Source organism: Gymnoscopelus microlampas, assembly GCF_963454915.1.
Source record: "Gymnoscopelus microlampas genome assembly, chromosome: 2".
Taxonomy (NCBI): domain Eukaryota; kingdom Metazoa; phylum Chordata; class Actinopteri; order Myctophiformes; family Myctophidae; genus Gymnoscopelus; species Gymnoscopelus microlampas.
The window spans coordinates 23,347,493-23,372,282 of record NC_139939.1 but is presented as its reverse complement, the minus strand read 5'-3'; the positions used below and the strand labels follow the sequence as shown (position 1 = coordinate 23,372,282).

The following is a 24,790-nucleotide window of genomic DNA, read 5'->3' as shown; positions in this document are numbered from 1 at the left end:
CACAACACATGGTCTTACCATTACAGGAACATTCTTTATTACAAGTCAACCAACTGTATCAAAACTGCATAAACCTCCACCATTAACTGTGTGTTGCAGACGCTTCCATAACACACTCCCACCAGGTAGTGTTTGACAACCAAACATTCAGTGTTCTCAAACAACCCCTAAAGGCACAGCTATAGTAATATTTACATTGCATACACCCTTTACATTAAAACTAGGACAAAGAACAGGCATGTCATGAACAGCTCTGAACACCCAGCCGATGTCTTTACTAAACAAACAGTCCAAAAGCAGCGGTTCCCAACATTTTTTCTGGATCAGGGCCCACTTGAAAAAAATCAAAAGCCCACCCACCGGCAGCCAACCTCGGAGTGTGTTCTCAGAGCATTGTTTATTTTAACGATCAATGAAATTGATTTCATTGATCAATTGGGTTGGATGAATGGAACCAACGTGGTATGTTTTAAGTTCCTATTCATCTGTGTCACAGCAATGATACATGTTTCAAAGTTTCAAAGAAAATATACCATTATTTATAATTTATTAATGCTATATTATAATTAAAATCATAGTGTTTTGCCAATGATTTTGGAGCCCACTTGCAATACCCTCGTGGACCACTAGTAGGCCCTGGCCCACAGATTAGGAGTTCGCTGGTCCATAGCTACCCTTACAAATTCATAGTGATTTGTTAACTTACAGGTACAATAGTTGTATCTTTTGTAACTCACAGTATCCAAAAAAAACACACACATATGAGGATTTGTGTTCCTCTTTCTTATGGCTTCACTTGTGCATCAACTGTGTACATTACAACTTTGCTATGGCTCACATACAGTACACATCTGGATATAGGTCCTACAAGCAGGTGAAAGGCCTACCTTGTGTTTCAAGGCCAATGAACCACTTAAGCTGTCAATACCAGTGGTTCCCAAAGCCAAGGATCAGGGCCCACATGAGTGGTCAGATGGGTGGGCCGCGGGGCATTTTTCAGAGCACGTTTATTTTAATGACCAATCAATTGGATGTGATCCGGCTTGGATCCATGGAACTAACAATACTTCTAAGTTCCTATTAATCGGTATCACAATGAAAACTTATTATTCAAGGTTTTTAATAGAAAAATATCATGACTTTCTAAAAATAAATGTATATTAATGTTACATTATCTTTTGTGTTTTGCCAATCATTTGGGGGGCCCACTTGCAATATCCTCACGGCCCACCAGTGGTCCCTGGCCCACGGGTTGGGGAACGGCTGATATACACATACAGTACACTTCAGGATTCACATCCTACAAGCAGGTGAGAGGCCTAACCTTGTGATTGAAGGCCAATTAACCACTTAAACCCTGTATACTTAGTATACAGTGTTGGCTCTGTATTTGGTCCACTCTTTTTATCCCTCTGCACCAAATCTCCTTGCTGATTATATAGCCGATCTATAAGCTCACAGATCTGCTATTTCCCGCTGATTGTTCGACCCCCAGAATAGGGACGTTGTCACGCTAGGGTTCATGTGTTTTAAACACGCTCAGGTAGACTCAATGGCAATGTCTTATCAGAGAACTTCGTGCCACTTTAGTGATTGCTGCAGTAAATTATGACATCACGCCACAACAGTAACTTTCACGGAATACAAAACAAATCCAAAATAACTTGCCGTCTTCTTGTTCGCGGTTTGCAGAGCGCTGCTCTCCGCTTATCCATTCCAATATTGTCTCTCAAGGTCAGGGATTCGTTTTCCATCTATCTTAGGCTCTTTGTTTTACCCACAGCAGCTTAAGATACAATCTCGGGTCCCACAGTGCAAGCCAAAACCCATCCCCACCCCTGGATCTGATGGTTAAAGTTAGATCTGATGGCGGATACTGATGGACGGTTAGTGCAGGAGTCAGCTTTATATAGACATGCACCTGAAATACCTACCAGGCACGTACACCGATCAATACACTGATGGGGAGATGAGCTGGAGGGCAACCCGGCTGTTTGTGAGTGTTGTGTGCGCGCATGACTGAGAGAGAGGGAGTGAATGTTTATGTATGAGAGAGAGAGAGAGAGAGAGAGAGAGAGTGTGTGTGTGTGTGTGTGTGTGTGTGTGTGTGTGTGTGTGTGTGTGTGTGTGTGTGTGTGTGTGTGTGTGTGTGTGTACGACAGAAGGCAGACTAAGAATGATGTGTTTTTTATGACCAGTTAGTACTGTCTGTGTATAGTTGGCTTTTTTGTTTAGTTTGTGTAGTAAAGGTAGAAAGTGAATAGGGAGGTAGGGTTTGTGTGTTTTAATAGCACTGAATGTATGATATGACATATGAGTAAGCGCACGTGATTGTGTTTCTATGTTCAGCATGTGTGTGTGTGTGTGTGTGTGTGTGTGTGTGTGTGTGTGTGTGTGTGTGTGTGTGTGTGTGTGTGTGTGTGTGTGTGTGTGTGTATGTGTGCTGGTCAGACAGCTTCATAGTCCACAAAGACATCAGCAGAGCTGAGCAGTAGAGGCTGCGTGGGCGCAGTAGTGCTGCAGACTGAACTCAGACGCCGAGACGGCGCCCTCTGCTGTTCTGGAGGGGGTGGAGCACTGCTCAAGTTCAGGTACACCTGAGTAACGACACACACACATTTGAATTCCATTGAAGTCTTTTTGTATTTGCAATTAGTTTTCTTGAGAAATTGTTACATTTTTACTTGAAATAGTGCACAATGAAAAGCGACGAGGGCCAGAATTGATTCAGAAGCATAGGTATCTACCTTGCTCCCTCGAGCTGCTATTGCATCTGTCAACTTGCTTGCATTTGTTTTCCTTTGCCTATATTCATTAATAATAATAATAATTATTATTATTAAATTCATATGTTATGAATTTGTATTACTTTAATTAACGTACACCATAAAACCCTAACCCCAAAAATCTCCCAGGTTGCCATAGGAATAATGTGCATTTATAGTCAAGTAACTCGTAAGGGTTGACTAGAATTTATGGACATATTTCCATATACTTACATTCCTGGTGTTTTCTGACAACAGGAGTTCAGTCCTTTCCACCAACTTCCTAAAGGAGGGTCTCTTCAGTGGGTCCTCATTCCAACATGACAGCATCATATCGTACCTACAAATAATACACATTGTTTTATCATTTATATTTTTGTTTTAGGGCCTGAAATTCGAGTTTTGGAAGGTTTCCACCAGACAGCAACGATTTGTGACATTTGTCAGACAATCAAATCCGGATGTAGGGAATTGTTGGTTTTCAATCAGGTCAGGAAAGTCCTGTGTGGTTTTCAAGACAAATGTTTTAACTACTGACCACCACAGGCATCTGAACTGCTCATGTTTGTTATTAGGGCGTCCTTGAAAAAGAGAGCGTGCTCTCAATGGGTTTCCCTGAATAAATAAAGGAAAAAGAAAGAAGAAAGAAAGACTGCCTGTGACTGAACTGGTTAACTGCTTTGGTTTCAGGTCAGTGGCCTTTAATGTATTTCTCAGTGTGGCTGTTCAAAGAGCAATGAAAGAGTGTCTGTTCCCCCATGTGTCCTTCGGGAACTGCAAGACTTGTCACAAGACCACAGCATAACATCACAAAAGTGGGGCTTTGACATGCACGCGCGCGCACACGCACACACACGCACACACACACACACACACACACACACACACACACACACACACACACACACACACACACACACACACACACACACACACACACACACACACACACACACACACACACACACACACACACTCACACAAACCTACATATCAAAAGTGGGGCTTTGAAATGCACGCACGCACACACACACACACACACACACACACACACACACACACACATACACACACACACGCACACACACACAAACCTACATCTCTGCGGGAGCAAACTCAGGTCTGTTCATCCTGTGGCCGTCCTGGATCATTCTGTAGAACAGTGAGCCCACCTGCATCCCTGGATAGGGGCTGTTACCTGGGGAAAAACAGATAACTTAGACCAGGGGTTCCCAAACATTTCAGCTTGAGACCCAAAAGTGGGAAATGTGGTGCCCCCCCGGGACTGACAAAAATACATACATACATACATACATATATACAGTACATAGGCTACATAAATACATGTACATACATACATACATGCATACATACATAGATACATACATACATACATACATACATACATACATACATACATACATACATACATACATACATACATACATACATACATACATACATACATACATACATACATACATACATACATACATACATACATACATACATACATACATACATACATACATACATACATACATACATGTCAATGTGCTCTGTCCCCATTAGTCACCAGTATTAACAGGGTGCTCACCAAGAGAGAATATCTCCCACAGCAGTATACCGTAGGACCAGACATCACTCTCAAAAGTGTAAACACAGTCAAAAATACTCTCTGGGGACATCCATTTGACTGGCAAACGAGCCTGCAGGGAGGTGATAAACACAGACATTAATACCTAAGTACAGTGTTTTCTCATCGCTCTTCTTTCAGCCAGTGCTGATAGACCCCACTGTTACATAGTACAATCCTCAGTTAATTTAACTCTGTAATGTTTACATTCTCAGAGTTATAAATGCATACATTAACACTAAGGACTTAACCGTGTAGTAATGCCTGCCTAATTTATACTTTGTTGTACAATAGTGTCGATCAGTGAAAATACTTTTTTTCAAACACGAAATGCATTTTGTATTTTTTAACGCAGACAAACCTACTGCTTTGAAAACAAATCCTATCATTGTCCCTATATAAAGGACTGCCCTAAATACAAGCAACCATTACACTTCTCCTACTGTGCTGTTTCTGTTGTACTGCTGTTCATCCATTTTCATTCACCCATACCAGTCATTGATTCCATTGTACAGAGTCTTGCTGTAACCTGTTTTGTACCATTAAATCTATTGTACTTTTACTCAGCTGATCTATGCCTCTCCTGTGTTTCAGACAATGTGAGTATACTGTATTACAATTCCTCATATCATTTCTGTGTATAATGTATTTGGGTCCCAATGGAAATACAGCGGCACTAGATGGTACTTAAATTTTGCTGCGGGTGGGAGTGGCCGGTCATAAATCGACTGCGGGCGGTCAGAAATGAAACTACTACGGGAACCGACGGGAATGGTCAGAAATCCAACAGGAGTGGGACTGAAAGAACAGTCTGGATGACATTTCATGTCCCCCCAAATGCAGAAAAAGTGGGTGTGTGCAAGTTGCTTGAACACTAATGTCAATTATACAGTGTGTATAACCCACTCCCTTCATTGATTTACAGTAACAGAGGTAGCAGAAAAGACACTCACATTGCCCCTGAGTACATAACTGGCGTCAGTGGTGATGTCTCTTGCCAGTCCGAAGTCACAAATCTTAGCCACCCTGCCTTGAGTCAGCAAAACGTTTCTGGCTGCCAAGTCTCTGTGGATACACTAAAGACACGCACACGCACACACACACACACACACACACACACACACACACACACACACACACACACACACACAAACCTACATATCAAAAGTGGGGCTTTGAAATGCACGCACGCACACACACACACACACACACACACACACACACACACACACATACACACACACACGCACACACACACAAACCTACATCTCTGCGGGAGCAAACTCACACACATATTGACATTATAACCAGTTTCTGTAATGAATGACAAATAGCACCCGTATACATGCAGCTATACAAACAGACACATGCATCTGGTTAACCTTACATTCTTGGTGGTGATGTACTCCATTCCTTTGGCCACTTGGTACGAGAAGCTGAGGAGATCTTCTGTGTCCAAGGACAGCTCATCAATATCATCTAGGGAGGGACAGGATGACAAAGAGGCAGTCAGACAGATAAAGATTACCTAAGACAAGTCATGGTTTGGTTTATTTAGAGCAGTGGTCCTCAAAATGGGGTCCAGGGACCCTTAGGGTTCCTTGAGGGGGTTCCAAATGGACCCTTACAGGTCTGTAACTCTGATTGTGTACAGATGGAACCAAATGGACCCGTTATTGGGGACCTTGAAATTAAAAGGTTTGAGAACCACTGATTTAGAGAAATATGAACATTTTAACAACTTTGGGAGGTTGTCACCTGGTCTATTGTCATGTGTGGCTGTGTATTGCTGTTTGTAAGTGAAGTGAGACTGATGTGTACCTGACTGGGATGATCGGTCCTTCTCCGAGGCACGCATGGGCATATACCCTGTACCATTCTGATTCACCTCTCTGCTGCAAGGACACAGCAACACACATTCACTCAATTGTATGTTTTAAAGCTTATTTCTAAGGCATCTCTGTTTAATCACTTTCAACCCCAGCATCCCTATTCCGGGGAAGTTCGCAAGAATTCGCCAGAATATTTTTGGCAAAAAAATCAAGTCTGTTTTACGAAGACTAGAGGGTTTAAGTGGTTAACACCTTGAACCTGGCGTCCCCATTTTGGGATTGAACATTTTCAAAAATGTTTAAAGATTTCATTTCATGTGATCTTTACATATTCCAGATTAGAGAGGGACAGCAAAGACAGGGTAGGGAGAGGATGAATGACACATGAAATGTCTCTGTGCCAGATACCCAGTAGTGTTCATTTACTCTGAGACTAGTGTAAACATTGACCCTTAACATGCAGGATTTTACTATGTACAAACAATTTACCGGCTGATTCACTAGCATGGCCCTCTGTAACAGAGAGGACCTCTGTTACTATGTTAAACATGTACTTGAACCCTTATTAATTGAACAATATTTGCACAGCATATGGGCACTTTAGATATTGGCACTTTAATTATTTGCACAGTTGTATTTTGCACAGTCCTGATTTTATTGTTGATTGAATACATTTGTAACTGAACATTTGAATTCTGTTTCCTGTTTGTTGAGCTGGCCACTCAGCTACGTAGTTCCACCTGGAGACAAATGTTTAGTGGTAATTAGGAGGAGCAATGCAATGTGTAGAATAGAATGAGTGCAATAGAGACTTGAGTGCAATATGTTGGTGTAAGATAGGTAATGTTGAGTGATGATTGGAATCTTAACAGTTACTGTTCAAGTGGAGCTGTTCTGTCCAGTGTAATTGGGCTGGACCAAGTTAGAATAGCAGAGGGGGTTGTGATGTGTTTTAGAGTTGCTTATGGTTGTAGTAGAGGGGAAAGAGTATTTTGTAGTTCAGTCAGTTTGAATATACTTGTGGGGGTTAAGGGTATTTAAGTATTTATGGTGTGTTTATTTATGTATTGTATGTTATGCTCTGAGTTAGAACACCCCTTATAATGGTATAGTCCAGGCTGGCTCATTAGCTCAGCTGAGCATAAAAGGCAGTCACTTGCCACTATTGAGAGAGGTCTGTTGAGGGTGGAGCGCTTCTGTGTGATGTCCATGTTCCTGTATGTATTTCTGGTGAATAAATACAACTTCTGGTTGCAATCTAGTACCTGGCTCTGTACTGATTTCCAGCCGCTAAATGGCACATCCTCACACCCTCCCATAATTAAGTTTGGCATGCAGTGGCACAAATTCAAACTACACACACAAACACACACACACACACACACACACACACACACACACACACACACACACACACACACACACACACACCTTGCAGGCTCCCTCTGATTGACAACATTTCGGTAGTAGCCATCGCTGATCTGGGAGCTGAAATAGGACTGTCTCTTTCTATGCAAGAAGTTGAGGAGGTCACCATAGCAGCAGTACTCTGTGATCACCAACAGTGGGCCTGGGGGAAGGAGGACAAGATACAAATGCACATGAAAAGAAATTAGTACAGATTATTAGTTGTATTGAAAGTGTTACACAGAATTAATTTCTGTGGTAGGGCTGCCACAAACTAGAGTGAGTGAATCACGTTGCTACTCTCACCTCCAACAGTGCAGGCTCCAAGCAGGTTAACAATGTTGATGTGGTTTCCAAGGTAACTGAGAACCTTCAGCTCTGACATCAGCGCCTCCTTCTCGGTGGCATGGGCACTGGCTGTGATGACATCATCATCAGGACTTCATCATTCATAATGTTAAACGGCGGCCATAGATTAGATTACATTGTAATCTAATAATATGGCCGCCGCCGTTAATGATTACGACACACAGGCACACATAAAGAGACAGATAGAGAGAGACAGAAAGAACGAAAGACAAATTGACAGACACTTACGTTTCAGCATTTTAACAGCAACGGTGGTGACAGAGTCTGCAGAGCACAGTCCATAGGCGGTGGCCCTCACAACTTTTCCAAATGCCCCAGAACCCAAGGTTTTACCTACGGTATCACACACAGATACATTACATAAGTCAATACATAAATCAAAGACAAAACACATGTTTAAAACATGTATATGTATAACTTTGTATCAAATTCAGCTCATATCAAACACAAAAGCATGCCCGTACACACGCACGCACGTACGTACGTACGGTGTACACACACACACACACACACACACACACACACACACACACACACACACACACACACACACACACACACACACACAAACACATTGTATACACTTTATAGCCATACCCAAGCGAAGCTTCTGTCGTGGGAATTCCCACTTTGAATCATATGGCAGCTGGGTAGGGTCGATGTAGATGTAGTTGTTTCCATGAATACTCTCTATCACCTTCCACTGGATTTGGAACTTGGGTTTCTGTTTGAAACAGGAGAGAAGAGGGAGTATGGTCTGAATGCAGTCTGCTGATAGGACAGGCAGTTTACAGAGAGAAGAGAAATGTGATGACGGAACATCCAATGGCATATCTGCTGATATTAATACCCGCTGTGTATTAATATCCTTTTATAGAAACATTACGCATCACGACTCGACTGTTTAACTGAAATCTACAACACGTTTTATGATATTTTTACGGCATGGCTCCTCGGAGGCGAGCCATTTAGCCACGTGTCTCTGTGTGTCCAGTGGTGGCGCCAGCACTACGGAACTGAGGGTATATCATTAATTATACCCTTTTACGACCAAACACAATTCCGAATGACAAACAACAAAGTGCGTAGGCTATGTTTGGTGTGCTGAACACAAGACAGGTGTAATACCTGTACACAAAGCTACTTTCCATCCGTAGTCCCCAAAATATTATCGTGCGTAAAGATACAAGTAACAATTAGAGATTTCCAGCCATGTATTACATGCTCAGTAAATTTCATGCATGTAGGGAACTTCCTATGTGTGTGTCTGTCAACGACCTTGCAAACCATTGAACCGATTAGCGTTGATGGAAGTCAATGGAGGTCAAATTGGGCTGAATCATTGCCCAAATATGAATATGAAGATGACTGATGTCATAGACCGGCCACATGAAGATCGAGATCTGTACATAGAAGCCACACCGTTATTAGACCCTGTCTTGTTACTCTGTGAAGGGTTATGGTCAGCTTATTGAATTAGCATGATCTCAATGCTTATTCAGAGGGTCTGACTCATCTGACATCAATAACATGTTTCTATCCCAGTCTGTCGATAGTTCCAGCCCAGGTGCGCAGAGAATGTCGAAACTCCCATCCAAATAGACAGTACGACTATGCATCACGATGAGCTGATTTTCAGCATTTCTGCAGTCCAATCTGAGTGATTCATCTCAGTTTCATTAGGGATGCATTCTAGCAGTGGGTAGGGCATCGATCGACTGGATAAGCATTGCTCTCACGTCAGCAGAAAAATCGTTACCGCATAGACAGAAAAATAGGATGACCCAAACACAGCACACCATAACGTTACGTCACCACACAAGGTCTACTTATCCACGAGTAGCCTACCAGCACAGAGGGTCATAAATCAGACTGAAACGTCAGCCATTAGTAAAAATGAGTGCTGGGCTCCAAGCCAAAATAACATCTTGTATAATAGGCCATATAGCACTCTTTAAAGTCCGATTTCTAGCTGCAGGATACATAATATGGTTTCTCTGTAAATCGCTGATGTCAGATGAAAAAACATATATTTTTTTTACAGTCAGCGTTTCATAAATGAGGAAAAATCACTATTTTCTATGTCGATGTGCATGCATTTTTAAATAATAAAGAGGATTGTAAATGAGTTTGGGGACTGTGGACTGTAATGTGGAGAATAATATTCGCTCAACCAATTTAAACCTTTCTTTCTAGCAAAACAATAAGAAATCTCTGACATTTGAGGCAAAAGATAAGCACGCAGCACTAAACAATATGCAACCACTACTCTTACCTGCAGATATTTATACAGCAGCACCACTAGAATGACACTGAGGACACCGGCAGTGGCCACCACACCCGTCAGGAGGGGGGTGAACAGCTCATGGGGGACAGTGCGCTCTGAGAGGAAACAAAGACAACACTGAGACAACTGAAGCCTGATTATAGAGAAGATAGCAGATCTACAAACTCACAACGTGTCATGCTGTGACACGTTGTGAGTTTGTAGATAGGCTATTATCAGTGCGTGACACTGATAAATCAGGCATAACATGAGCGTACACATCCATAGAAAATCTCTCTCTCTCTCTCTCTCTCATACATGCACGCACAAATGCATGCACACACTCTCTCTCTCACACGCACACGCACACGCACACACACACACACACACACACACACACACACACACACACACACACACACACACACACACACACCACTTCCTCCACCTCCAGAGGCAGCTGCAGCAGTTGTTGTTTGTGTGTGTGACTGGGATTAGAGTGTCCATTGTAATCCCAGCCTGCACAGTCAGCACAGTCTAATAATCTCATCCAAGCTGCACCCAGTCACCCCACACCTGGCCTCTATACATAACGGCCTGCTGTTTGTGTATAGTGTGTGTGTGTGTGTGTGTGTGTGTGTGTGTGTGTGTGTGTGTGTGTGTGTGTGTGTGTGTGTGTGTGTGTGTGTGTGTGTGTGTGTGTGTGTCTGTGTGTGTGTGTGTGTGTGTGTGTGTGAGAGAGAGCATGCGAGTGTGTGTGTGTGCGCGCGCGCGTGTGCGTGCTCCCAGACATATGAAGTATGTAAATAATAAATATAATATAAATAATAGTAAATATGCCACAGAAACATGTGCATCTTGCATTCATGTGAACATGATTCAAAGTTTCTACAGTATGTCTGCTTGTGTTTGAATGAGTTATGCCTCGGACGTGTTTGGACTCTTTTGTCTTACCACTTATAGAGAACAGTGTGTAGACCTCATCTCCCTCCATGGACGCCACGCACTCCAGTGTGTGGTAGTGTTTGTGTTCCTTGCTGACGTTCAGGCGGCTTTCTACCTCGCTCCTCCCGAAAGCCGAGTTTGATGCCGTCACCGTGGCCGTCTCCTGCGTCCCCCACCGAGTGGCGTTGGGCAGGTGAGAACACCTGAGGGAAAGTCCCAAGGGGTCTGGTTTAGGGAACACTTAAAAGGCACTTTCCTTCATTATGCTAGTATACTCCGGATTTACTTATTCGGAAGACTATTATTTATTTGCCATATTTCCACCGTTGGACTGAACGGTGAAAGATGGGGGTTGACGTGTGACTATAGTGTCTAAAGCCAGACAACGCTTCCATCATTTTCGAATGTGACAGAGAGCCTGTAACGCAAAAGTTGCGACAGGAAGCAACAGCAAGCAGGAAGGAGGAAAAATCTATTTTAAAATCTATTGTAAAAAATGACAATTTCTGCCGAGCAGCAAGCTAGATAAAGCTTATTTACAGTAAGCTTATTTTACTATTTTATTATTAAGACTTATTTACGCGACTGCAAGGCAATACGGAAGTGGGGGAGGCTGCACTTCCAACTGTTTGGTGGAAGCCTTTACAGTTGCCTGGGATGTGACAGGTTTAAATCTAGCATATGATCTTTTCTGTGTCATCATGTAATCTTCCGTCCATCTCTCTCTCTCTCTCTCTCTCTCTCTCTCTCTCTCTCTCACTCACTCTTACTCTCTCTCTACCAAATTTCCTGTCACCCATCAGCCATCACTGTAAACAATTCAACAATGGCATACAGTACGTATCTCTGACAAAAGGACAATCTTGTACATACCGCGTGTGGGGTGGCTCACAGAAGTACCAGCTAATTTTAGGGGCTGGGTAACCAGCAGCGATGCACCGCACCTGTCCGTCAACAGGCCCTTCTTGAGAGATAATGACCGGCTTACCTTGGAAAGAAACACACAGAGAAAGAGGCTGGCAATGGGTTTCAAAGTGAGATCGTAAAAAATATAATACAAGTACTGTAGGTGATAAAAGACTACAATAAAAAAGTAACAATACAGGACTATGGTACTATTAGTAGTAGTAAGTAATACAGTTGTACAGGGGTTCACAAACTTTTTCATGCCACGACCCCCCTTTATGTGGGAAATTGTTTGGCGACCCCACACTTTATTTATAGAGCAATTTCAAAGTGGAAATAAAGAATATCTTAAAATAAAATCATACATTGTTGGCCTTATATATGAATATTTTTTAGAAAATTAAGTTAAAGCAGTGATTCCTGCTGATTTGTAGGCCTATCTTAAGACTCGGTCACGACTCGCTCCTCATGTGAGCTAGTTTTCTTGCCGCAGGTTACTGTCTGGTCTGCTGAGCTGGAGAATGGGGTTTGATTCCAGCTCGGAGCACTAAAACGCTACAATATCAATAAAAGCAAGTGTTTCTGTACACACATTTGTAATCTGAAGCATAAGAAACACTTGGGTTTCTTAATCCAGCTCTCGAACGTATACGCGATCCGTATCGAACGCAGTTTGTTGACAAGAATGCCGATACAGGGACTTATTTTCTTTGCTGGCACATACAACAGATAATATTTACACACCCCTCCAGCGCCAATTTACCAGTGTCAATTTTACTCGGGTACAAATGGAACCACAGTGGCTACAGTATATAGTTTATGAGCAGTAAAATCCGTTCTATGTCTCTGCAAGGGCTTGTGCTAGTGTGTGCTATTGGAGTTTGATGAGTCTTCACGTGGGTCGCGAACACACCCCCCCCCCCTCTGTTTTTTTTAAACAGTTGCCAATGCTCGACCCCAACAGTACCATCATGTGACCCCACTTTGGGTCGCGACCCATAGTTTGAGAACCACTGCAGTAGAAAGTACTACTGCAGTGGTACTACCCCCCTCCTCATCAGCAGTTAGTTTCCCCGACCACCAGGGGTTGACGCAGGGGGGACTTCTGAACGGGCCATGCCGAAAATTGGTTGCTTTATTCGGATACAATGCGTGTCACTGCCTGCCCCTGCCGGTTCTCTGAATTTTTATGTTTAAATAGGCTCTGTCATGATTAATTGACCACATATATGACGTTAAACAACTAAATTCCATCCAAACGCTATCTTAAAAGTAAATTCTGTGCCTCAAAAAAGAAGTTTGAGAGCGTTTTAAAGTTTTAAACCGAAAGTAAAAACACTGCAGAGAAAACAATGGCTGCCATTCCATTTTTGTCGGCTGCACTCGGTTCCATTCGGTTTCACTCGAACTCGCCGGACACGCACGGACGCGCGCGGACAATGGGTGACCATAGACTAGGCCGATTCATAGTATATACAATTTAGGATTGCACCTGGCCTGTTAGGATAGGATGTTAGGAGTTAGGATATATGTCTCTATGTTGCAGCCAAAATAAATATGCAGATTATAGAATATAAAGTAAAATAACGGACAAATACATACAAAAGATACTAACATTCATGTAAGGATGAATGAAGTTAGCAACTGAGTAGTGCAAATAGCAGTCAGTATTACTGTATGTGGTGAATTGCAACAATAATCAACATTCCAAAAATGTACACTTTCTGCAAAGTGGTTACAGTGGTGAGCGAGATATAGACAGAAGAAATAGTACTACTCACTGTTGACATAGACAGGGAATGAGTGATTGACAGATGCATCATGGTGGCTGGCTGAGAAGGTGTAGATCCCGCCCTCTGTTGCAAGGACTCTCACTAGTTTCAGCTCACTGATGTATCTGATAAGTAAGACCACACACTGTAAGCATCTGTGTGTGTGTGTGTGTGTGTGTGTGTGTGTGTGTGTGTGTGTGTGTGTGTGTGTGTGTGTGTGTGTGTGTGTGTGTGTGTGTGTGTGTGTGTGTGTGTGTGTGTGTGTGTGTGTGTGTGTGTGTGTGTGTGTGCGTAATCTGTGCAATCTCTTCTACTATCAGTAGCTGCCAAATATGGTGAAGACGCTGTTACTTGTACCCCTGAAGCGTGTGTGGGTATTTGTCCAAGATTTGCTGACTGTAAATGTTTTACAGCACCGTGTAAATATTTGTGTCCTTGTATTGTATCTCTTATGTGGACATGAATGGACACATATTAAGCGAGCGCACCATACACAACGTTTGTTTTCCCCAGGAGGGTTGGGGACGAGGTTTTCTTGTTTTTTTTGCTCAAAGTCCTTAAATCACTTGACCATAAGTCATGTGAGCGCAATAAACGAGCGCACCTTTACAGCACGCTGTACACACAGGATGGAGCTCCCTTTGACTTTTTAACAGCCTTTTGCCTGTAATTCAGATAGGGCCAAAGCAATAACAAACACCACAGGCATTTTCATAGCAATGGATCTACGACCATACGACCATGAGAACAGAGGATTTAAACATGTTGAAGGTAATTGAGCAGCGTTATAAGATTCCTCTTCACGCAGGGGCGTAGCCACGCGTGGGCATAGGTAGGCCTGGGCCCACCCATTTGGTTTTTCTGCGCACCCCAAACATTTTTGAAAACAATTATAATTTTTTTTTTCTTTTTTTTTTTCTATATCATATTCAGCCATTTTGATAACAGTGTATATATAGGTATCCGAAATCCGTCACAAACCCGAGAAAAAAGTGTCAGAGACCGATAATAACCGCGCGCGCTTCGCCCGAGGCCCAGCCTCGGCTAGCGTTCTGGCTACACCACTGTCTTCATGTCCGCATTTCAGCCAGAAAGTTATGCCAGCCCTTTCTGTTGTCGATTTCTTGTCCAAGGCATCTACAGTACAGTAGCACTGATGGATGGACACCCAGAGCTATGGAAAGTTACATTACAGTGACTGCCCATCACATCGACCCTGAGTGAAACATGGTAAGCCATGTTCTGCAAACTCAGCCTTTTTTATGAACAAAATACTAGGCGTAGGACGTAAGGAGGCAATGTTGGAGTGGAAGTGGGAGAGGCCAGGAACTATAATCCCTGTCCTGTCACAATAGAAAATTGTGAATGCAGTCAGTGAAGCTGGACTGGGCCCAAACATTTGATGTTTTGTACACAGATAGCAACAGGACTTTTACAAATGTGTAACAAATTCTAAACTGTTGACAACAAAAGTTAATAAACGCCCAACCGTTTCATTGTATTCCCATGTTACTGTACCGGAAAATAATAAAATGTGGTTTTAAAACCGAGGTAGGTACGGAACTGTACCGCTTCACCCCTAGTGCATGCATAGTTCAGTCCACTATACCTGTATCTACGGCGATGGACTGTGATCACATGCTCGGTGGTATTGCGAAGCTGATGGTTGTTGTAAGCCCAGCTCAGAGTTTTGGGTGTAGGATAGGCATCAAATTCTACTTTGAGCCTCAGGCTCTCCCCTTCTTTAACATCAGCCTGGCTGGAACGACGGCTCCCCAGCATGCTGATGAAACCTTGATCTGGATCACAAGAGATAAGAATATTAAGTTCACTCAAAATCTCACACAACTGATTCATATCGAACAGTATGTAACAAAGAAAGAGCGGTTATTAATATTTAAGGAATTTGGGTGAACAACAACACCATATAGCATAACATCACAGAAGTGACACACACACACACACACACACACACACACACACACACACACACACACACACACACACACGCACCTATTACCAACTTAACCACTCACCACGGACATCTAGCTGCAGCGCTGTTGTCGTAGTGCCTCTCTCGTTTTGGCCGCGGCATCGGTAAATGCCGGAGTCTGATTGGTTGACAGTAGTGATCAGCAGTGAGGAAGAACGCTGGTATCCACGGGGACCAGACAGGAGGTAGGAGGTGTTGGCTTCCTGAGGATTCTGCAAGAAGTCAGCCAGATCAACACTATCAACTACAGTGTTTACCAAACAGTGGGTCGGGACCCATTTTGTTTACTTGGTTTGAAGTAATCTGAGTTCCCAGAAGTTTTCGCCAGCTCTGGCGAGGAACTTCTGATCCAGAGCCCTGGTATTTGTGGGCGGGATGTAATTTACGCTCAGAATCTGAGCGGACACGTCTCTTACCGGTCTGAGGCTGTGCAACTCGTCTAAAAAGTCCGACGAGAGGCAAACAGCATTACACAACAATGGCGGGCGCAATTTCTCAAGGGGAAATTGCTTCCCGTCGATTCTATTTAGATCCAACACCCAACGCTGTGGATCCCGCCCCCTTTTCTTCATTGGCTGTTGATTTGAATCACAACGCAGTGGCCGCGCCCCTGCTGTCCAAGCTCCGACGCCCAGACTCCCAGACTAGGTTTGAAGCAATGCTGCACCAGCTAGACTTGTGATAAAAGAGACATACACAAAGGTATCCATGTTGGACACTGTCGTTTAAAATAAAATGGGGCAACTTGCATTCTTGCAAACTGCAAAGGGGCAACTTGCATTCTTTTCTTTCTTTTTTTGCTGGAGCTATACCAGCCAGCTTTATGTTCTGCATACAGTAGCATGTTGAGGTGGCCTCTATAGGGTGCACCACCAAAAGCGACTTAACTTCTGCCGAAAAGTGTGAAAAGTTATTTCACGCTGCAGCTTCTGCGGGTCCTGACGGCTGCAACCCATGACTTCCACAGCCAGGTCACCCAGCCTGGCGGAGATACTATATTCGCTCCGAAGAGCGACCCTTTTTGATTCGATGTTAAATTTCCTAATTTCCTAATTAAGCATTTAGCAGAATCCAAAGCAAGTTAAACAGTTGACCATTTGTTGCATAGTTATTAACATAGTAAGTACTGACATACAGAGCTAAAGCTGGGGTTTTGGTCTACACAGTAAAATCTCACACAGCAGGTACATTTTTACACTCTCTGTTAAATTGACACTGGATATTGGATTTTACTGTGTAGACAGAGAAAGAGAGAGCCAGACAGAAGGACAAACAGAGGACAGGAGAAGCATTGTGTGATGCTATCGTCTATTCCCACATATCTCACCGCTGTTGAGGGGAAGTCCCACGTGAGACTGAATTCAGAGTTGACGTTGGATGAGCTGCAAGTGAGTCTAAACTGCTCCCCCTTCCTCAGGATGACGTTCTCTCTCTGGGACAGCATGACCACTGGAGGGGCCTCTGGCACTGGAACAAGAGGTGAGGGATCAATTCAACCAAAGAAAGACTCAGACACAGTAAAAGCCTAACTGAACGGGTACGGGTAACGTTTTTCCATCTCAGAGGTAGATTAACCACTCTGAACCAGGCGTTCCTGGGCATGTCATTATAGGCAAACCAAAATGTCTCCAAATTTTCAAGACTTTTTTTTCAGGAATGGCAAAAATAGCAGATCTACAAGCTCACAATGTGTTGCAATTTTGAAATAGGGCGTGATTAACACAGTGGCTTATACTGTGTATAATAAGACGTTTGAGAGTGGCATCAAGTTGGAGAGTGGTAATGTGTCATTTGACTTGATAAATCACTACTGAATGAACAATAACGGTGTTTGCACGTGCCTTAACATATGTACACATGCACACATATGCACATCCGTGCGCACAAAGGTGATGACTAATTTGTTCAAATATATAAATTCTAGCGGTAGCCGTTGGTGGGTGTGTTTGAAAAGGGTTAGGTTCATCATGTACTTTATATACCTAGAGTACTGCCTTCATGCTTGTTTCAGATCCTTGTTCTTTTATAGAGCTGTCCCTGTTCTCTTATTAAACTCAATGATTACCCCACTGATACCATCCTCTTTCTTAACCCCTTTTTATGTGCAGAAGCTCTCAATAAAAAGGATACTAGCCCAGAAGTGACCCCAGCAGTTCAAGTTTCATCCCTCTTAAAACCTCAGGTGTACTGCAGCTGACCGAGCCAAAACGGCAATAACACAGCGGGGGGAAATAGCATGAGAAGTTTTCCCTAATGCTCTTTCATTGCCTCTCATCGAGTATTCTGTGCACAACACACCACCTTGCCTATTACCCTGCGGCTTAAACAGCATAAATGTTTCATGAATTTAACTGGAACATTAAATATTTCCTACTACTACCAAGGCATTTCTGAACATCATTGTATACAAAAATAGTAGTTCTGGATATTCTTTATTCTGTGTTAACATGTGAACAGTGGATCAGAGCAGTTGCTATTTAACTGTAATTTGTAACAGCTTGTCATATATGTTGCATTCACACTTTCGGCGACAAAAGCTACAAAACTAAAAAAGTGTGGCCAGCCATGCCAGCCAACCATATTGCTGCCAAGTCACCATTTAAGTGCACACTGTGAGACTGTTTTGCCCCTGTCCGTCCGTTTGTCTGTCTGACAGCTAATCTCCGGTACCATGAAACTGTACACACAGTCACACACACTCCCTGGTGGCCAGAGCAGAACCTCTACCCCAAAGTTTTCACATCGGCCTGTTATAGCGCCACCGGTGAGAGGCCGATTTTAGTAATACAATTACTTTTCCCTTGGATTACTTCGATCATTATGGAACTCTCCAAATAAGCCACGTTTTTACTACTACTACAGATTTTGTCCAAACCTCACCCAAATTGGTACACATTATCGCTGTAGTCATGTGATCAAGATGTATCTGTCAGATCTTTCTGATTCTATACTGATTGCCTTTCATAGTTTGCTGGAGGGGTCCATTTTGCACAACATGCTACAAGCACCGCTGGACCGATCGATCGGCGGGAAACTTTTGCACATTTACGCACATTTCCAGTAGGCCAAGGAAGAATCTCCACCCAATTATTTGCGGGAATCGATAAGAACCAGAATTGATAAGCAGAATCTGAATCAAAATTGATAAAATTCAAATGATACCCATCCCTAACCGCCACCTTCCTGTTTTTACACACCACCGCATCCTTCCATACCCCTCCCCTCACTCCCTTCACTTCAGAGACGTGTGTATAATATTTACTAAATTACATCTGGTATCCAGATAAAAGATTAAGCCTCATCCCAGAGCTGTCAGGCCTGTAACAGTATAGCATTTTCAATACTGTGGTCATAGAGTAAGGAGACACTACAAGTCAATGGAGGTAGGGGCTGTTTGGACATTCAACTTCAAATACAAACAATTAAGTATTTCGATAGATGTTTGGTTTTCCATGCAGGAGACCTGGGTTCGAATTCAGGTGGTTACTGTACATTGGTGCACTGACTTACGACTTATGACTCTTACGACACAGTATATAGGGCTTAAGTCAGGGGTCTTCAACAGGGGGTCCGGGACCCCTAAGGGGGTCCTCAGGGTTATTTGGCCACCAAATCTTTGAATGATAGGAAAGTTTTTTCACATAACCACTTGAACCCTAGCATCCCTATTCTGGTGGAAACATTCGCCGAAAATAGCAAATCTACATGCTCACAACACAGCGCAGAGCTTGTAGATCGTACGTATTGAGGGTTTAAGTTGTTAAATGCCTGAAAATGCACATTAACATGAATCCAACATATTAAAAAACATTAATTTACACTTCAACATCAACACTGATGACAGTGGTGTCAAACAAGTCTATGAAACTATCTATGATTTCTATGAAAAAGTTTAATCTGCAACACAATTTTATACAATATGTAGTGGGGGTCCCTGCTTCACCTTTCTCTCAGCTAAGGGGTCCTTGGCCTGAAAAACGTTGAAGACCCGTGGCTTAAGTGGTTAAAATCTATCACACACTTACCTTGTAGTACATCCACTGTGTACTGGTTAGACTTCACTTCAACACCATCCAGGTGTCCTATGCAAACATAACAGCCCTCATACTCCTTCCTGGCATTACTGATGTTAATGCCTCGCTGATGGTTGCTACGGTAATGAAGACTGGAGGGCAAAGGTTGTCCATCACATGTCTCCAACGTCAGGTGGACGATCTTAGGGTCCGTAACCAGACAGGGAATGGTACAGTTCTCACCTGCACGAACTAGTATGTTATCCACCATGGTCCGTTGGAATGGATTCTCAGGGTCTGGGAAGAGGAGAGAAGGAGGGGGAGACAGAGTGAGAGACGGATGGAGGGATAGTGAAGGATGGGAGAGAGATATTTAAATGTAGCTTAGGGAAGGCACTGGCCTGACAGCTTGAGCTGGTCCCTGGATGCTACTCAATGGTCCTAATAGTTAGAATAGGTTAACCTGTTGTCCCTATTTTGGGCAGATCATTATGGGAAGAAATGGTAAATAGAACAAAAAAAATGTTTGGGGGCTATTTTCACTTTTGAACATTAACTATAGGCCTGTATACATTAAGTATAAAATAAGTGGTAAATACATGGCAAATACATGAAAAGAGGAATTTGATATGTCTGAAGAAACAAATATCAGATTCAAAAGGCAAGAGGCACAGCCACACCCACAGCCACACCCACACCCACACACACACACACACACACACACACACACACACACACACACACACACACACACACACACACACACACACACACAAAGCTCACCTTTCACATAGACATAGATGGAGCTGTGTTCGAGGGTGCTGTTGTTGACACACACATATCGGCCCATATGGGTAGCCTGTGCTGTTGCCACCCTGATGTATATTATTCCAGCCTCCTCCATCTCTCCCTCCAGCCTGCGAGGCCTCACCCTCTGCCACCTCAAACCTGACGGGGGACCTGCCACCCCAGCATCCTCCTGGCAACTCAGCTCCAGCCTCCCATCCTTAGGAACTACTATGTGGGGCCCACTGGGGGAGATGACTGGCCTGGACCAGCCTGGATTAGAACAAATACAGTTATGTAATGTAATGTAATGTAATGTAATGTAATGTAATGTAATGTTATGTTATGTTATGTTATGTTGATATAGACCCATTGTTTAAACCAGTGGTTCTCAAACATTTTCATGTCAAGAATCCCCAAACTGTGCATTTGTACGAAAGTATTTGGCTGCTGATCCACATCTGAAAATATTTTGTGCTAGGGACCCCGATAATTTAAAAAATGGGGACCCCAAAAAATGTAATAATTTTCCAAATGTTTCAAAAATAGTATATCTACAAGCTCATAACACATGCATTGCGGCTTGCCAATCGCAACACATTGTGAGCTTGTAGATCTGCCTTAGCCAAAATATAAAATATGATTTAGATGCTATATTAACTAATCTTGCTGGGGACCCCCTGGAACCCCTTGAAGGACCCCTGGGGGTCCCCGGACGCCACTTTGAGACCCCCTGGTTTGAACTTTATAATATATGGTATTTTCTGTTTCCCCTCTGGTGAAACAGAAGTTATGACAGAGCCTACTGAGGACAATAAAGTTCAACAACCCTAAATTGTTAGGATAGGATTCTTTGTTGTCTTAAATAAAATGGAATAGAAATGAGGGTTCATCTGCTATTCTTAAACAGGAAAAGAAGGGGAAAAGAGGGGGGAAATAACCTCTTTAACTCTTTAACACGGGCTGCTATCATAACAACCATCAGCTCACAAAACAATCAATAATAACGACTTGCACCCGCGGAGTAATCATCATCATGCATTAAAGATCTAAATCAATGCACGTGTTAAGATTTTGATTGATTGATTGATGTACTTTATTTAGTAAGACATGAGAACATCAGTACATGGAAGTACACATTCACAATACAAGGTCTACTAAACTGGAAGACTCATTAAGCACTGAGCTTGTTTAAGATGAGATCCCCATGCACACAAGTCATGATGAATATTTAAATGAAAATCATGAAGAAGAGACGATGCGCTGACATTTATATATGCCATAGCTGGACATATATTTCCATATGATGTATGGCACCCACACCCGTTCAAGAATTTCCATGTGATTCAATATTGTTGTGCCCTCGGGCCAGGCAGCGTTCCAAGATGCATACAAAGCAGTGGTGGAAAGTAACTAAATACATGTACTCAAGTACTGTACTTAAGTAAAGTTTTGAGGTGCTTTTACTTTACTGGAGTATTTCCAATTTTCTATACTTTTACTTCTACTCCATTACATCTCTGAGACAAATATTGTAGGCTACTTTTACTCCACTACAATTATTAGAACATTTTAGTTACTATTACTTTGTAGATTATGATTATTTTTACAAAACATACATTAACCACTTCAGCCCTATTTAAACTTTGGCTATTTGATCTAAACGCTCACAACGCCTCTTTGAGCTTGTATATCTTTTTGTAATACATTTTAGACATAGCCTAATGATAACTTGCATGAGGACTTTTACTTTTGGTACTTAAAGTATATTTTGATGCCAATACTTGTATACTTTTACTCAAGTACATTTTGATTACCGGACTTGCAGTATTGATACTTTTACTTAAGTAAAACATGTGAGTACTTTTTCCACCACTGCAAAGTGCAAACGACAGCCTGCGGGCTCAGTCAGTCAGTATAGCCTACGCCTATAAACACACAACACACAGTGTTATGTCTTCCCATAGCAGTCAACTCAAGTCAATAATCACTTTACACAGGCCACCTATGTGCCCTGCGCTGCTGCGCAGCGTGTGAATGCCAGCAATGTAATCCATAGTGTGATCAATAATTTATTACCCCTATTAGGGTGCGCGCTGTCTCTCTCTATCTCACACACACACACACACACACACACACACACACACACACACACACACACACACACACACACACACACACACACACACACACACACACACACACACACACACACACACACACACACCTGTTGCCCGTGGAGGCGGACACACTAACGCCTTCCCTTGGTTTGACAGTTATGCAAATCAGTCATGATAACATTAACAACAGTCGTGGGTTTTACCGTTAAAACACTACTTGTATTTGCTACGTAAATTGGCCGTGTGTATGTTAAAACATATAGGCTAATCCCGTAACACGTGCTATAAATTGTTTATGATTAAACATTGTTCTCGAGCTAAAACTTTATAGAATAAATTGAGCGCATATATATATAGGCTATATTGCCTGCAGCTATAGGTCACATGAAAATAGACTACGCTCGTATACATGAGTGAATCTAAACAAAGATAATCTGTTATTCACAATGGTAGCCTATACCTGCTCTCTACTGATTCTGAAAGTCACGGTATGTTGTGGTGAAATATAGATCATCTTCTTACCTGTTAATGATAGTAAAACGAAAGGTGTGGCAAACAGGATCCAGTAGAATCTCATCATTTGCGCTTTATTATTATTACCCCATGCGATCGGTAAGAAGAGCGAGAACAAACTACATAAAAGGCATTCCAACCGATACAGGTCCCTCAACAATAATAATGGGGGACTTGATACGACTCCCTGATGGGTTTCAATGGACGTTAAAGATGCAGTGCGTCTCCTCTCTACGTCCCTCCCTTTCAGTCCGTCCTGTCCCGCATTGGCTGGACAGTCGCCAGTGATGAGTCGGTTATTATTACCGGAAAATAACACAACTCTGCGAAGCAACGTTCACAGTTTTACATTTGATTCACTCTTATAACGTTAATTCCTGAAAGGAATTAAGGAAAAGAAAGGACACCTCGCATTTACTGTAGGTTTTAAGAGTCAGTGGACTATACAGTAAACACTGAACAGTAACCACGTGCCACCCTGTAGATGCGCACTGAACCCCTGATTGATTGAATGATTGATTGGTCGATTGTTTGTTTGATTGATTGATTGATCGATCAATCGATGGATGGATGGATGGATGGATGGATTGATTGATTGATTGATTGATTGATCGATCGATTGATTGATTGATTGATTGATTGATTGATCGATCGATTGATTGATTGATTGGTTGATCAATACATAAAGTAGGTCCTCTAAATGAAATAAAATCTGATGAAGTTGGTCTCACTTAATAGTGAGGCTCAATAGTGAGGCATGTGTGTGTGCGTGCGTGTGCGCGTGCGTGTGCGTGTGTGTGTGTGTGTGTGTGTGTTGAAGTTAGAAAACATTAGGATCTTTGTATTTCTTCTTGGAATATCATACACACATGATTACACGCATACCCCATGACCCAGGGCACCCAAGAACAACTAGCCTTCTTCTTTGAAACTACGTATATAATAGCCCAAATTGCCCTCATGTTCTTAACATCAATTCAAATATAACTAAAATAAAACTGAGTATAAAGACCAGGATGACCAGTTCATGCATTGACCCCTCACTTCTCTGGCTATAGGCCTAATAGTCTATTCGTTTAAACTCATTTTTAGCCTTTTAGGTTCATTGTTTTCCTTCTGCCTGCAATTGTCTCTACTTTTTCCTGGTAGCAAACTCCAAACAAGAGGAAAAAAGTGATTCTAACATCACAGGTTTTTGTTTTTTTCATGCCCTCAAATCAGGCAAACCACATGTAATCATAAGACACTAGCTGCTCCGAGCCATATCTACTAATTAGGTTGTTTTGAGTTGGCCGTTTAAAGATGGGATTATAGGATGATCCTCCATCCTGTGTGTTTGTTATACATTATTATGTTTGTGCCATTGTGCTGCACCGCAGCACCCTTGGGGCTTAACAAATAAATACATATTGAATCTTGTAGGCATATGCATGTGGAACGTCAATAAAAGACAAACCATGTGGTTAT

At 42.5% G+C, this 24,790-nt stretch overlaps 1 protein-coding gene across 6 annotated transcripts; it reads right to left on the bottom strand.

Moving 5' to 3' along the window:
* Positions 1-14: 14 nt before the first annotated feature.
* kitb (KIT proto-oncogene, receptor tyrosine kinase b) lies at positions 15-23,505 on the bottom strand. Of its 6 annotated transcripts, XM_084085036.1 has the most exons (23): positions 23,333-23,505; positions 20,688-20,963; positions 19,917-20,201; positions 17,219-17,358; positions 15,935-16,103; positions 15,508-15,697; positions 13,908-14,023; positions 12,094-12,208; positions 11,230-11,423; positions 10,285-10,391; positions 8,607-8,733; positions 8,238-8,342; positions 7,947-8,057; positions 7,665-7,803; positions 6,920-6,973; positions 6,223-6,296; positions 5,789-5,880; positions 5,355-5,477; positions 4,363-4,474; positions 3,864-3,963; positions 3,000-3,105; positions 2,748-2,805; positions 15-2,597 (listed from the first exon to the last, which is right to left on the bottom strand). In XM_084085036.1, exons 1-23 carry the CDS (start codon positions 23,388-23,390, stop codon positions 2,476-2,478), a joined length of 2,973 nt encoding a protein of 990 aa, XP_083941162.1. In that variant the 5' UTR covers positions 23,391-23,505; the 3' UTR covers positions 15-2,475. The 6 variants fall into 6 exon arrangements, with proteins under 6 accessions (XP_083941162.1, XP_083941163.1, XP_083941164.1 ...); XM_084085037.1 differs by lacking the exon at positions 2,748-2,805; XM_084085038.1 differs by lacking the exon at positions 6,920-6,973.
* Between the last annotated feature and the right edge of the window lie 1,285 nt (positions 23,506-24,790).